We start from the raw sequence: 16,365 nt of genomic DNA on the forward strand, positions 1-16,365 counted from the left end.
TTTACACCTACACACATCATTTTTTTTGTGCTGAAATGTTCTAAATTCTCTTGAAATGCTCAGTAAACACATGCAAACTCTACAAACCACGTGTCTGTGGCTCCTTTAAACTATATTTCAGACTCAACATTGCTTATCTTGCGTGACTATTGCAGATACACACATTGCCATATTGATGCTGAAACAATATATTGTGCAGCTCTACGTTCACTCATCTAACTTTGCTTTAGACCAAGTCTAGACCACATTACGTGCCTTAGTTTTCTATTGTAAAACAAACTTTTTGCAAAACACAGTTCCTTACAACACACACATTAATCAAATCTAACAGCTCCTACATATTCAACATGGCTCACTCATTAACTAATTACAGATACCAATAGCTTACTTGGAAAAATACTTATCTAATTTGTTAAAATTAAAAGGAAAGGTTATTTAAAAAAAGTTATAAAAGTTTAAATTAAAAATAGAAAAGTTATTTTCACATGGAGTTGGAATTTATATATATATTTATTTTACTATTAATCATTAACTATCTAATCAATTTACATTATTCTGTTGTATATGTTTTATCTCATATTTTTGACCTCAAATTAAAAACAGTAAAAATTCTGTTTTGAGAATAAGATATTTACCCCACCCTTTATTTCTGTTCGTAGCGAACATATATAGGGAAACATACTGTATAAACATTGTAGTTCTGTACGCTCCACTGAAATCTAAAGGAGTGAAACAGACATATTTATTATCATTTTTTCACATTTGTGTGTAGACTGCCATGTATCTTATTTATTTTATGCTTTTTAAGTTTTCGTGTCAAGTTAATATGCAAAAATATCTATTTTTAGAAAAGGTTTAATAGTTTTGCCAGTGTTTGCTTGCAAGATTTGTGTAGTTTTGAGAAATAGAGCAAACAATTGTAATTATAAAAGAAAACTGTGATGCAAACATGTAAATAAAAAGAATAGACTATTCAGTTATTAACATTTCACAACTTATTTTTTGTTTAGAATTTACAGAAAATAAATACCTGCTTCAGTGGTTATTTTTAATATTATTATTATTAAAATGAAATAACTAAAATAAATCATATAAATTTATTTTTAAAATGTTACAAATATAAATAATATTCATTCATTTTCTTTTCGGCTTAGTCCCATTATTAATCTGGGGTCGCCACAGCGGAATGAACCACCAACTTATTCAACATATGTTTTTGCACAGCGGATGCCCTTCCAGCTGCAACCCATCACTGGGAAAAAAAATAATACCTACCATATAAATATAAGCTGATACTAGGCTATCTAAAGAACCTTTCTCAAATTTTAGGAAGTAAAGAAATACTTTGAAAATTATATGTCAATAAATAGCTTTGACTTCAGTACAGGTAGACCTATACACATTTTAAAAACATTTTGTCATTTGGATTACTACTTATTTATAACCCCGGTGCCCCAAACACACACACACACACGCACGCACGCACGCACACACACACACACACACACACACACACACACACACACACACACACACACACACACACACACACACACACACACACACACACACACACACACACTGACTTTACAGTAATTGTTTGGTAGAGGCCACTGAACTAGGCTACATCATTTTCATGAATTCTTCATAAAAAGAAACGATCCCTACCGTCCACAAGATGGCAGAACAATTTCACGTTCGTTGTCAGTCACGAGTCATCAAATGTGCCTGAAGGCTCTTTGAGCAGAACCACATTAAAACTAGTCATAACTTCCTGTTTTGGCAGACAGAATTCAACAAAACATCTCTGTGTTTGTTTCTGCTGCATCCCAGACTCCGTCAGCTAAACATCAAGCAGCCTTTGGTGGAGTTTCTTTCTCACCTCACGTGGAGTAGACTACAAAGTTTGCATCGAATCGCGACAGCTGGGAGCGATTTACGGCTATTTATAAAGACTTATGTCAACATTGGTTTTACTCGAATACTGAGGCTTTACCGCACACGTGGTCAGTGATGCACAAGCAATAAACACTGCTTATCGCTAAACCAAATAGCTTTCTCATTCCATCACACTCATTTAAGGGAAAGAAATCGTTTCATACAAACAAGCTTTATTTACAGTAAAGGGTGGGGAAATCACTAGTCGTATATAACGATTTTTCTAAATCACTAGGCCTTATATACATTTAGTGCTTGTGGAAAATGTCCATATACATATGTTCTGGTTCAGTCAGACTGACATGTCGGATAAGCTGCACAAAATGACATCATAAATAACAGAAATAAAAATGTACATTTCAAAATTAGATTTTATTCAAAAAATAAACACCACAAATCAACTTCCCTGTTTCTTATTTTCATTTTACTTGCTTAAAGAGATAGTTTACCCAAAAACAAAAATTATAGACCATTTCCATGTGGTGTCATTGGCCCATGAACATTTCCTGCTTGTTATCAACTTCATATCTGTAACAAGAGGTGATTCAATCAGAACTTGATGTTGTAACAGCTATCGTAACATTATTTGTCAATATGTGGAACTTTTTGGACCCTCAGAAGCTATGGGAATTTAAAATATAAAACAGGAAATACGTCAAGGACCATTAAATCCACCACAATGGTCTACAAAACAATTTTGATTGGTTGAGCTGCTGTAAAATACAAATATACAGTTCTTGGCCACCTTTACTCCATCAGTGACAAGCAGAAGAGTCTTTTTTGCTGCAGTGAAGCTATGGTTTACAGTGAGCTCTTCAAGCTGTTATAAATTCACTGTAAACCACAAGCTGTTGGGGCTTATTGCTTTTTTCTGTCAACATTTACTCTCCCTTTAGTTGTACCAAATAATTTTGTAGAATGATCAAAACATTAGCCATTGACTTTCATAATATATTTATATTTTTCAACAATATGTCAGTGGTTTTGGGTTTTCAAGATCGTTTCAAATATCCTTTTGAAGGTTTGGAAGTCTTGAAGGTTTGGAACCACTTAAGGGGTGAGTAAATTCAAATATTTGGGCAAACTGTCTCTTCATCTAAGGATAATAGTCCCATCCACACCAAAGAGTTTCATAAACTCTTAAAAGAAAGCAAAATTGACACCACATGATAACCATGTTTTGGAATATTTCAGACCTATAAAAACTTCCACAACCAGTCAGAATCCACCCTAAATGCATGGAATCCCAAAGGATAAAAAATAATAACTCTAATCATGACTTTTTAATTCCATGTTTGTTTGCATAGCAATTCTTAGCTGTAAACTTGGTGTAAAAATTGAGACAGAAAGATTACGTTTTCAAAGTAGCAAACAGATTTCGCACAATAGTGTTTATACATGGGAACAGTCACAATAGTGAGAGTTTGCTTATTGCGATACTTCCTATTGCGACTCAATATTATCTCACAAATATAGGCAGAAACAGGCATTCACATTAAAAACCTTGAGCATTGAAACAGCAGCTGAAGCTTTCTCTTTTAATTAACAGAATAGTATGGTTCATTGCGTTCCCAAATGTAGTTATTAATCTAGTTATCATTCTTGTTGTGAACAGGCCTTCAGTCTTAGATACAACCATCATCCTAAAACGCTTCTCTCCATGAGGTATAGTGCGACCGATTAGTTTCAGAGCAAACGAAAAGAAAAAGACAACAATAAGCACCATGCTTTTGTTGTGATGGCTGCGTTTGTGCTTTTGCTGGCTGTGTCTTCATCATTTTTGGCCTGAGTTTGGCTTCTCGTCGCACCGAGCCACTCTTCATTTGGCTCCTCAACACAGAGATTGTCTGAAAATGAGACATTCAGAGGTTTAATGTCCTTGACTTTTCTTGTCATCAGCTCATTAGCATCCACACCAGTCGAGAAGTACCTAATTTATAGCATATAAATACATAGGTCAACAAATGCATAGCATTTTTTCATGAAATAGCACTCTAAGTTGCTATAAGGGCTATCAGACGCCAATCACCAATCAATAAACATCATTAATTCCACTTTAGTAGGAAATCTTTAATGTTGTTTATTTCTGTTAGGACAAGTCACTGGTCATCTCCTGCACAGGCAGTTGTTTCTCCAGGCGTGCGTTTCGGGTTTTGGCCGGCGGTGCTGTGCTACTGTTGGATTTGGGTTGGTTTTGAAGGCTGTCCTCGTTGGATTCCTCCTGGACGGGACAGCTGAAGGGTTCGTCTGTTCCTCCGCTGCTGCCTAGCGATGTCTGGCTAACATAAACCACGATCACCTCGCCGCTGAAGTTCATCACCTGCCCGCTGGAGATAAAGGTAGTGTTGTTGTTTCCTGTCACCTGACCTGACACAAATAGACAACACTGTTAGCAGTGTTGAAATGAGAGAGGCAGAAATAGTACACAACATTTCCGTGAGCTAAAAATGAATTCCTTTCCTGGAGACAAATTAACATCAGTGCTATTTTTAGGATGACTGATGTGCTGTTTTAGTGTTTGGAAAGGTTATTATAAGCTCAAGATAAAACCGTAATAGATGTTTATTTAACCCTTCCCCACTTTTAGAGCTAGTTTTGAAGATTTTCTTGAATAAAATGTAGTAGTTTTACAAATATAAACTAAAGTACAATGTAATTAAAACTAGAACTAGTTTTTCTTTTTAAGAAAATGAACATTATTATTAAAACTTAACCCAGTGGCAAAATAAAATCTAATAATAAAAAAGCTAATTCAAACTCTTGACTTAATAATAAACTTTGGGGTTTATTTTGAATTATTAAATATAATACTGAATTTATTAGGTGTGGGTTTGAGTAAATATTAATATTTGTTTTGATAATACTTTGTCCAAATTTCAAATAAAAATAACATAATTTAGATGGTTCTTAATTAGAAAATGACATTTGGTTAGAATTACAAAATCAAAAAATTTATAAAAATGTGTTAAAACATGAAACCATTTGAGTATTTTTATTCATTTATTAATTTTATTTTCGGCTTAGTTTATTAATCTGGGGTCGCCATAGCGGAATGAAACACCAACTTATTCAGCATATGTTTTACGCAGCGGATGCCCTTCCAGTTGCAACCCACCACTGGGAAACATTTGAATATTTTATGCAAGAAAAAATACTTCAAACATGTTTTGACATATATGAACATTTTATCCTAATACAGAAATTGTAAATCCAGAGAAACTTATTGGTGTCTGTGAATAATAGATATGAAACATAAGAAATATCTATATTAAATGTAATACTAACAGAATTAGAAATGCTGGCTCTGGTTTTAATTTCAAAAATGTATTATAAAATGTTATATATATATATATAAAATATTATATATATATATATATATATATATATATATATAAAATATTATATATATATATATATATATATATATATATATATATATATTATTATTATTATTTAAATTTTATATTATAATATATATAGCTATTTTAGGACTAAAACAAAATGATACTATTAAGAAACGTTTTATATATTTTATCTCAGGTAATGTTTATTTTCTATGTACTGAAAAGGTCAAGTTTATGGTTTTAATTAACAATAGAAACACTTGATTTCTTTTTAAACAACCCGATTAACACTCCAGAATATTAAACAAGAAAATTTTTTGAGCTGAGCATTTTTTATAAATCATTTTGCATTTTGTCATACAAGGAAACTGCTTTATACTCTTACTATGTCAGATATTTAGTGGTCTACATAAATACAAACGACAGGCTATTAATGCCACGTCAGCACTGACTAAGCAAAAAAAGCAGTTTGGACCCCTTTTGAGCAACAAAACTTCCTTCCACTAAAACCTTCAACATGCACAATCGAAGTGTTTCCTATTTTTCGCTGAATATACACACAGACTATCAGTGAGTCACGATTCACACATCTTTTAGTCATTTGCTGCTAGTTCAGAATGGTGGCCGTCTGCCATCTTTTTCACAAACACCATTTTACTGGAATGCCCATGACCCGAATGTGCCTGATCTAATTATTAATACAAGACCAGACGCTTTGTTTTACAGTGCTGGGCTGACTGTGTGTTTACATAAGAAATTATTTATGAACAACATGCATTTATTTTATGTTATTAATAACAACAGAATGAAATGTAAGTGATGTAGACACGGTCAAAGAAACGTTATTACATCGGTGAAATTTACTTTGCTAATTCTTCTGATTTTGTTATGATTATAAAAATGTAAAAGTGTATTTTTTATTGCTCGTGATTCAGTAAAAACAGTATTTATATCATATTATTAAAATTTAAAATAAAAAATATATATTTTAAAAACAGATCAAAACAAAATGTATGTGTATATATATATATATATATATATATATATATATATATATATATATATATATATATATATATATATATATTTATTTATTTATTTATTTATTTATTTATTTATATATTTCCTAAATGATGTTTGACAGAGCAAGGAAATTTTTACAGTATTTCTAATAATATTTTGTCTTTTGGAGAAAGTCTTATTTGTTTTATTTTTGCTGGAATAAAAGCAGTTTTTAAGTTTTTAAAAACCATTTTAAGGTCAAAATTATTAGCCCCTTTAAGTAATAAATTTTAGATTGTCAACAGAACAAACCACTGTTATACAATAATTTGCCTAATTACCCTAACCTGCCTAATTAACCTAATTAACCTAGTTTAATTTAATTAACCTTTAAATGTCACTTTAAGCTGTAGAAGTGTCTTGCAAAATATCTAGTAAAATATTGTTTACTGTCACCATGTCTAACATAAAAGAAATCAGTTATTAGAAATGAGTTATTAAAACTATAATGTTTAGAAATGTGTTGAAAAAATCTTCTTTCCGTTAAACAAGATTTAAAAAAAATTAAAGACTGCTTTTATTCCAGTCGAAATAAAACAAAGAAGACTTTCTCCAGAAGAAAAAATATATATTATCAGACATACTGTGAAAATTCCTTTGCTCTGTTAAAAATCATTTAGAAAATATTTTAAAAAAAATAAAAAATTCAAAGGGGGGGGCTAATAATTCTGACTTCAACTGTGTTTGTATAAACATACACTTTAAATTGTACATTTATAACATTTTCTATACATTTTATATGTGTATTTATATATGCATACTACACAGAGAATTTGTATGTAAACAAACACACACGTCCTTACACATGCTTATAACTCCAATATATATTAAAGAATTGTCATATTAAATTGTAGAGAGCAGGCATGAAGTTCAGCTGTGTCCTTTTCATTTTCTGTCAGCATCAGACTCAAACTGATATGGCTACTCTGATAACAGCTACTCTGCCTCGGCTGTGTAAATACTGTCAATCAAACTGTGTGTGACGATTTTCCTGGTGACGTAGAGCCAATCCACGAATCACAACACATTATGTTAGCTGACCAATCAGAGCCTCTTGAGGGCAGGCTTTTGGACGAACTAGGAAATATTATTGTCGTTTTCATATTAGCTAAGTAGCTGTATATATATATTTTTTTTTACATTTTTTGCAAGCATTGCTTTGCATCTTATAAACACAACCCAGCCTTAAAATTACACTCTGAACTAAATGTTTATTTATAACCCTTAAAAAAAACTTAAACTTAAAAATACGCAATTCTTAATTAAATCAATTATTTTTTATCCCATTCACCTACAGTGTCTTACCTTAAAGGGACTGTTGATCAAGAATTTAAATTCTGTCATTTGCTCTCCCTCCACTTGTTCCAAACCTTGACTTTCTTTCTTCTGTTGAACACAAAAGAAGATATTTTGAAGAATGTTGGACAACAGTAGTCATTGATCTCCACAGTACTTGTTTTTCTTCTATGAATGTAAATGGCTACCAGTTTCCAACATTTTTCAAAATACCTTTAACAGAAAAAGGAAACCCATAAAGGTTTGGATCTACTTGAGGGTGAGTAAATGATGATTAAACATTACAATTCATGAGAACTTTCCCTTTAAAGCAAACACCCAGCTTTTTATTTAGCATGTTCTTACCAGATGTGAGAGCAGAATCAGAGCACTGATTCTGGTAGTCCTCATCTGTGTCCAGCTCGGACAGTTTGTGCTCATCGCTGTGGATCAACGAAAGGCCCTGATCGTTATCGCTGACCGACAACAGTGACGGAATGGTGGTGGAGTCTATACTGCAGCAGCGTGGTTCATTCTGTCTGTACGACCCTTCAACTAGACCTCGATCATCTCTCATCTCCGACATGGCGTCCTTTCCAGCGGGACTGCTGAAGTCCAGATAAAGCTCCTGAGAGCGATGGAGATGAACGTAATCGCATGCAGGCAAGCCGTCGCACAGCAGAGGCTCTTTTAGGATGATAACCTGCTCGTGTTCTGCAGTTTCGTCTCCAGTCCTGCAGGAGCAGCATGTGGCTAAACCTGTGGCCACCAGCTGACTGCAGTCTTCGTTTTCTCCCACCTCTACAGGCTCCTTCGGAGCACAGCTGCAGGAGCTTCCTGACAGGGGTGATGATGGTCCACATCCGGAGTCCTCGCTGGAGCCACCTGATGAGGTTTCAGCACAGTCCTGATCCTGGTCTTGGTTGGTGTAAGGCAGCAGTTCATCAGAGATGGTTATGTGGGTGCTGGGACAGTTGATGAGGAATTCCGGAGGGGTCAGTTCTTGGCAAATTAAAGGGAGGGTTTGGGGAGAGTGGCTGCAGTGGTATGAGTTCGTCAGAGTTTCCTTGGAGAAAGACAGATGGGTGAGTTTTTATTGGTTGATGGGTTTTAGAAATATGCCAGTTTGAAGGTGTTTTTTTTAGCAGTCGTTAGGACCTTTTAATACTTTGGTCACTTTTTAAAGGTGGCCTATCACGCAAGCAGTGGTGAAAAGAGTAGTGAAAATCATACTTAAGTAAAAGTAGTGCAAGTAGAGTAAAAGTATCTGTTGTACATATTACTCAAAGTATGAGTAAGAAGTAGCCCCTTTAAAAGTACTCAAGAGTAGTGAATAGTGAGTATTACGCTGTAAAAAGCTGATGCATTTACAAGTAATTTGTGGATGTGTGTAAACGTAACATTCTGTAGTGCATTTAGTCATTGCTCAGCAGGCACACAACGTCATAAGACTTTAATATTAGGTTAGATTTAGGTTGTGATGCCAGATGACCAAAATTCATTGTTTAGCCAGTGTGTAAGGACAACGTTATTTTGACGTCAAATAACTATGTGAAATGACGATGATATTTAGTTGATTTTAACTTGTGTTAGAAAGTCGAGCCAACATCTTAAACCAGCGTCATATTGACGCCAAATTTTGATATTTATTTGTCAGGTATGGCAACAAAAATCCAACGTCTGACAGACGTAATGGTGATAATGTCCACACAACGTCAAGCTATAACATCATTAAATTTTGATATTTGGTTGATTTTAGGTTGGATGTTTTATAATCCCCATAGATAAAAAATAATAATAATAAAGTAGTGACTGCAGGTTGAAGGAAAGTAGTGGAGTAAAATTACCAACACAGCACTAAAAATGAACTTAAGAGAAAGTAAAAAAAAAACACATTTTCAAAACTACCTAGTTAACTACAATTCCAAAGAAAAACTACTCAATCACAGTAATTTGAATGTTTATAATTATTTTACTTTACACTACTGCACGCAAGATCAGCTTTTGGAAGCTGTTTGAACAGAAATGTCTGTAGTGATGCTGTGTACACTGTCATATTAGAGAAGTATAAACACTAGTCCTTTTTTTATTAATTGATTTTTTTATTTAACTGGGATCCAAAACCCAGCAATTTTGAGGCTAAATGCACGTAGCTGTCCCGTTATCCCCACTCTCCGATATTAACTGACAGACACGTATTACCATATTTCTACGTATTTTCATGTCCACATAATTTTCGGTAACATGTAACAATAACGTACATGAATAATGTCATATTAATATGTAAACTAAACATTACTATATTATGAATAAATTATAGGCCCACACACAGATTTCCGCAGATTTTTAGCTCATCTTTTATTCTGTTTACTTGAGTAAATGTGTGTAAATCTCTATTTATTCAGTTTTTTTATTTAATTAAATTAATATTATTGACTAATATGAAAATAATCTCCTGATTTATGTACAATGCAGTTTGTATAGTAACATTTTCTGTCTTTTAGTAGAGATATTATATGACAGACTTGCTTGGTTTACCAAATAAAGTGAATCTAATTAAATTTGCATTTTAAGTATTAAATAAAAGTTACAAGAATATTATTTTTTATTTCATATCTTAAGTTTTTAGTTATGATACTCTCAAATAAATTCCGCAGAAATGCACAGATTTTTACCAAAATTCATAGCAAAAAATGTCAGCAGATTCCGTCTGGCCCTAATTATGAGTTAAGTCGTACACTAATCATGAACTAACTTTAAGTACAACACGAGTCACAAGAGTTCATGAGTGAATATCAGCTACCTACATTCTTGTTACATGTACTAATTGAGATTTAAGTTTAAGTGTAAGTGGTACACTTTGTATTTCTTAGATTGGTAAAATTAATTCACTACATAATAACTGCTCAAATCACCACTACTGCATACAGCCAATAGACAACTATAAATAATTGCTTTAATCACACAAAAGGAGTTGTAGTTTGTGGACGATAAATCATATTTATTTTGTACAGTAGTTATAACGGATTTCCATACAGCAGCATATATATTACCTGTATGGTGGGCTTCTGTTCACATTTGCCATGAGTAGATGTGTAAGAACTGCACAGCATGTTAAACGTGTGGGTGTGCACTGAGAACTTTGTAACATCATTTGTGTGTGGCTCATTTATTGTTATAGAAAGGCTGAATAAACTCTACAGCAACTACATCTAATAGCCAATCAGAAACTTCTTGGTTCAGTTTTAACTTTAGTATATGTGACTGAGGGTTTTTGCTTTATCAGTGTCCAATATTGTGATGTTTATATCTGACAACTGACACTAGGGCTGTATCCGAAATCGCGTACAACTAAGTAGATAGAAAAGTATGTTCTATACAGTACGAATGGGAGTAGTATGAATGGAATTGGATGTACTCCATCTGCCATTTTGTCATCATAACGTGATTTACCCGCTTCAGTCGAGTCACTTCACTCCTACTCATAAATTCTCACATGGTGCATCCTGCGATAGAGTAGCATCCATCCGATGCACACTGCAGAATCTCACCGGAAGTAGTAGCTTACTGTCTCGCATATTGTTTTTCGAATTCTATGAATTCGGAAATACTGCTCGGCTCGCATACTGTTTTTAGCATACTATGGAAGCAGGGGCGGGCTGGGACAAAAAAATCAGCCCTGGCACTGTAGACACACCAGCCCACATTACCACAGCCTCACCCACAGACACGGACATTCACTACTTATATTAGTGTACAGATGGTAAAATAATATAAGCAGTACCACATGTAATATATATTTTAACATTTAAAATATGTGACTGGAATAAAAACATTTATTTTCTTTTTAGCTTAGTCCCTTTATTAATCTGGGGTCGCCACAACGGAATGAAGCAGATGCCCTTCCGGCTGCAACCCATCACTGGGAAACACCCATACACAAAAATATTTTAGTTAATTTTATGCATTTGGCAGCTTCATATTTTAAAGCCAATTTTTTGCTTTTTCTGAGCTTTTTACCACCTCTCTTTTTTTAAGGTCCCACGTTTAAAAAATGGTCCGGCCCTTCTGGCATTTGCCAGAATTGTCAGATGGCCAATTCACCCCTGTATGGAAGTATGCTGCCTGAGTATTTTTCTTAAAGAGCACATAGTTTACCCCTTTTTATGATTTAATATTAATATTAGGGTTCTTGTGAGTGTGCCAGTTTAGGTTCAGTTCAAAAAACAATTCAGATTTTTTATTATAACGTGTTAAAAAGTGTTATTTTTAGGTTGTGTACACAGCTCACTGTTTTAGGGGTGTGTTGCTTCACATGAAAATTAGTTTCAAATTCCCGCCTAATGTAACAAGGGGGTGGAGCCAAGAGCTCCCCAGCCATGTGTTTGGCAACAGACAGGCTGACAGAGAGAAGCAGCATATGAGTGAGAGGATCAGCATTCAGCCATACATGTACGACTGGAACACAGACCAAGCAGAGAGTACACTATCATTTGTGTCTTTGTATAGTTGTACAGCCAACTGTGTGCTAGTTCCGAGCTTGTAGACCGAGACTAATAACCACGCAAACTGAATTAACTTTGACTGAGGGACCGGATGACCTGCTTAGAGCCGCGACACGACACACCAGACATGCACATTCGGATGTTATTTAAAATGACACTATTCAGATGGAGCTGGGAGTTTTTTTTTTGTGTCCCAAATTGTGGCTGGGCACCACAGACAGCCGCCGACTTGAAGCGCCGTTGTGTGTACCCTGATAGAAACCTATGTTTAGAATACTAAAATGCATGGTGCTGCGTGGCCTGACGCTGCGCGTCACCGAGCGGCGCTTTAGGTGTGTGACCTGCAGGCATGTTCGTTATTTTATTTCCAATGGAGCAACACTCACATGAGGCAACGCGCTCACACTTCTCAGCTGCACCTAGTTAAGATCACAGGGAGCTTCTGTGCTCGCGAGAAATGCAAATAGCTGAAGTTTAAGGTAGAGGCAATGAAAAGTACATTAGTTTGCAAACCTACCTACAAAAACTATGTTACAAACAATAATTCTGATTACAGCGATCATGTGGTGAATGTTGAGCCCAATGAGCCTTGCATCTAAAAATAGAGCAAGTGTGTTCCTTTAGTGACATCGTTTTGACTCACACGCTGAAAATGGGGGACGTGAAACAAAAAACTGAGGATGTGGTGACGCGTGCCTGTAAATCAATATTGGTGGGCGGAGGAACTGCACTCCTTTGTCAAGTTGTGGTCGATCTAACAACCGCTCCAATTGGTCCACCGTTTTTATGTTGTTAAATTGAAAATTGTGTATATATCACCCCAATATGACTGTCTATACACTATACTTACACACGTCTGTCCAAACAGCTTGAAAGGTAGATTTTTCACCATAGGTGCCCTTTAAGCCACATGGCTGAACCAGCTCATTTGCATTTATGGCACAGACACAAAACTAATTCCCTCTGACCCTATAATTGATATTTTCAACAGGGTATAATAAATGATATGATGAGTTTTTTAAGCTGTAACTTTACAGACACATTTTGGAGATAGCAAAGGTTTATTTTACATCTTATAAAAAGGGGCATAGTAGGAGACCTTTAAAACTTTGAACACAATTCAGATTACCAACATTTGTCTTTGCAAATCTGAGATTGTATCTCACAAATTATACCTTTTTTCTCAAACGGTCAGAGAAAAAAAAAGTCACGACTGCAGTAAAAAAAAAAAAAAAGACAAAAGCTAGTATTTATAGTTTACCCCACTAAGTATTTATAGTTTACCCCACTAAGTTTTTGTTTAACCTCAGAATTCAGAGTTTACATCTCACAATTCTTTCCTTATTTCTCAAAGTGTGACTTTGATTGTGGGTTTATACCTGATAATTCAGACGTTTTTTTGAGAATTTAGATAAATTTACAATCACAAAATAAAAGTTAAAATAGTGAGATGTTAACTCACAATCATGACTTTATAACTTGCAATTACAAGTAAAAAGGTCAGAATACACAGTATTAAATTGCTTAATTGTACAATTTTTTATTGATAGTAATGCAAATAAAAGATTTGACATCTGTCTAGGTTTAAATGATAACATTGTTTTTTGTGTTTTAAAAAAAAAAAGTCACTGAATTCATTCTGCACTTACGCAATGGAAAAACACTTGGAAGTGTAACTCACATAGACTGCTATTGTGCTAAATGTCTGCGTAGCTTTAAAAAGTGGCCAAAGTATTGTGAAATTGGTTCTCGTGACTATTAAAAAAAATGGATTACTTACCTGTTGATTTCTAGTTCCTTTCAGGTTTTGGACGCACGTGCGTAGATTTACTGTTGTGTCAGAGAATAAGCTTTAATCAACAACATAGACCAGAATCTATCACAAACTCATGCAAGTGAATAAGACCCTGAACAAAATTTACCTGATAGGAAGTTCAGCTTATCCTTGCAGCAAAACAAGCAGAGGACGACCAGAGAAACCACGATGATGACCGAGAGGATGGCCACCACAACCCAGGGCGTCATACCTGAGGAGGATTCATTCATCACAATCATCAGTAATTTATCATAGGTCATCATAGAGAGGCTAGTCTTCTTTTTGTCTGTTGCTCAATCACATTTATTGCTCTTGGATGTGTGGCTTTTTCTTGAAACTTCTTGAGAAACACATGCAGACTAGTCATTCCACACATCACAGAATTTTTGAAATATTTATTTCCCATGAGTGGCCGTTGTGATTACTTAATTTTAACAGAAAATGGCTCTTTTGAACTTTCTACTCTTCACAGAGTTTTTTACACTGATGAAAGTATGAAGTATTTTTTGATAAAAGTTGACTTACTAAATAATGCAAACATAACATTAAATACAAATGTAATCATAATATAAAAAATCCCCCACAATGATTACCAACCCCTGTATATACACTTACATTTTTAATTAACTGATTTAGCTTTACAAGTTAAGCTGACTTAAATCATCAAGTTTAAATTTGTTTAACTCAAATATATAGTTGAGAAACAAGACATTTAAAAATTAAACCATTAATTAGAACCGTACTGCACTTACCGTGACAGCACACAATATTTCTTCAGCTGCCTGTTTTTATTATTAATCAAATAACAAAAGGACAAAATCACTCACTGCTCTTGACTGAAAGACTTTAGCTATAATTACAGTTTTTTTCTCACAGTGAAGATGCTTAAAGCACTGTTTGTTTCATATTTTTATTTCATTGTATTTACTTTCTCTTCCTTATTAACAAGGAGAAAAATAACTATACAGTTGAAGTCAGAATTATTAGTCCTCCTGAATTATTAGCGACCCTTTTACCCCCAATTTCTGTTTAATGAAAAGAAGTTTTTTTTCAACACATTTCTAATCATAATAGATTTAATAACTCATTTCTAATAACTGATTTCTTTTACCTTTGCTATGATGACAGTACATAATATTTTACTAGATTTTTCAATATACAAGCATTCAGATTAAAGTGCGATTCAAAGCCTTAATTAGGGTAATTAGGCAAGTCATTGTATAGCAGTAGTTTCTTCTGCAGACAATCAAATATATAGATATATATATTGCCTGAAGGGGCTAATAATATTGTCCTTAAAATAGGTTTCAAAATATTTAAACCTGCTTTTATTCTAGCCAAAATAAAACAAATAAGCCTTTCTTCAGAAGAAAAATATTATAGAAAATACTGTGAAAAATGTCTGAATCTGAATCATAATTTGTGAAATATTTATAAAAAAGATTTTTTTTAAATTCACTGGCTAATAATTTTGACAACTAATAACGTTTTTAATAATCTTGATTACAATTATGACTAAAATAATCATGATTATGATTTTTCTCATAATTGAGCAGCCATAATATATAAATGTATTTATGGCGACGCGGTGGCGCAGTGGGTAGCACAATCGCCTCACAGCAAGAAGGTCGCTGGTTCGAGCCCTGGCTGGGTCAGTTGGTGTTTCTGTGTGTCATTAAATTATTTTGGTTCTAAATCTAATGTAAAAAAAATAATAATAAAAATAGTTAGACTGAATGACATTATAGTGGGTGTTTAATGTAAAAATGTGAAAAAATAACTACAGAAAAAAGTTCACTATCTAAGAACAACAATATTCAGCGAAATTTCTTACTTTATCCAGGGCCGTTTATATTTAGCTGCACCATGTTGGTGTTTCGTAACATCTAATTTTGTGAGGTGGGTCGTTAGCCCAACGCTCAACCTCCAACCCTGAAGGACTAGGACATACATACATACACTACAGACAATTTAGCTTACTCAATTCACCTATGGCGCATATCTTTGGACTAGAGGGGAAAACCGGAGCACCCAGAGGAAACCCACACAAACACAGGAAGAACATGCAAACTCCACACAGAAATGCCAACTGACCCAGCCGGGGCTCGAACCAGTGACCTTGTGTGAGGTGACAGCGCTACCCACTGTGCCACCATGCCACCTCAGCTGTTTTTATATATTTATTATTCCCTAGTCTGAACATGAGCATATTTTGCATAACCTACCAGAAGAATGGAGTCCACACACTGCATCTGTCGTTGTGCTTCCTAACTGCTTCTCAGTCTTGCCGATAGCTTTACAACTGTAAGAGAATGAGACACATCAATAGACGGCAATATAATCACTTCTGGTTTGATCAATCCCAATTTTCTCCTCGGCGAGTAACCACAAATACAGGGAAAAACAAAACGAAAAGGGGCTCTTT

General features: G+C 34.3%; 1 protein-coding gene across 10 annotated transcripts in view; it reads right to left on the minus strand.

The window, feature by feature from the left end:
- Positions 1 to 2,091: 2,091 nt before the first annotated feature.
- The window catches only part of tnfrsf11a (tumor necrosis factor receptor superfamily, member 11a, NFKB activator), a 25,886-nt gene continuing 11,612 nt past the window's right edge, over positions 2,092 to 16,365 (minus strand). For 2 of the 10 annotated variants that reach the window (XM_087309430.1, XM_087309433.1), the window contains exons 6-11: positions 16,166 to 16,242; positions 14,047 to 14,151; positions 13,905 to 13,954; positions 7,986 to 8,685; positions 7,650 to 7,730; positions 2,092 to 4,305 (exon numbers count right to left, since the gene is read on the minus strand). In XM_087309430.1, coding sequence (XP_087165556.1) covers positions 7,675 to 7,730; positions 7,986 to 8,685; positions 13,905 to 13,954; positions 14,047 to 14,151; positions 16,166 to 16,242 — 988 coding nt within the window. In that variant the 3' untranslated portion in view covers positions 2,092 to 4,305; positions 7,650 to 7,674. Of the gene's footprint in view, positions 4,306 to 7,649; positions 7,731 to 7,985; positions 11,246 to 11,285; positions 13,975 to 14,046; positions 14,152 to 16,165; positions 16,243 to 16,365 lie in introns of those variants that run through there. The other 8 variants (XM_087309429.1, XM_087309432.1, XM_087309428.1 and 5 more) reach the window with 6 other exon arrangements.

This window comes from Danio rerio, chromosome 24 (assembly GCF_052040795.2).
Source record: "Danio rerio strain M-AB ecotype USA chromosome 24, GRCz13ab, whole genome shotgun sequence".
In the NCBI taxonomy this organism is placed as follows: Eukaryota; Metazoa; Chordata; class Actinopteri; order Cypriniformes; family Danionidae; genus Danio; species Danio rerio.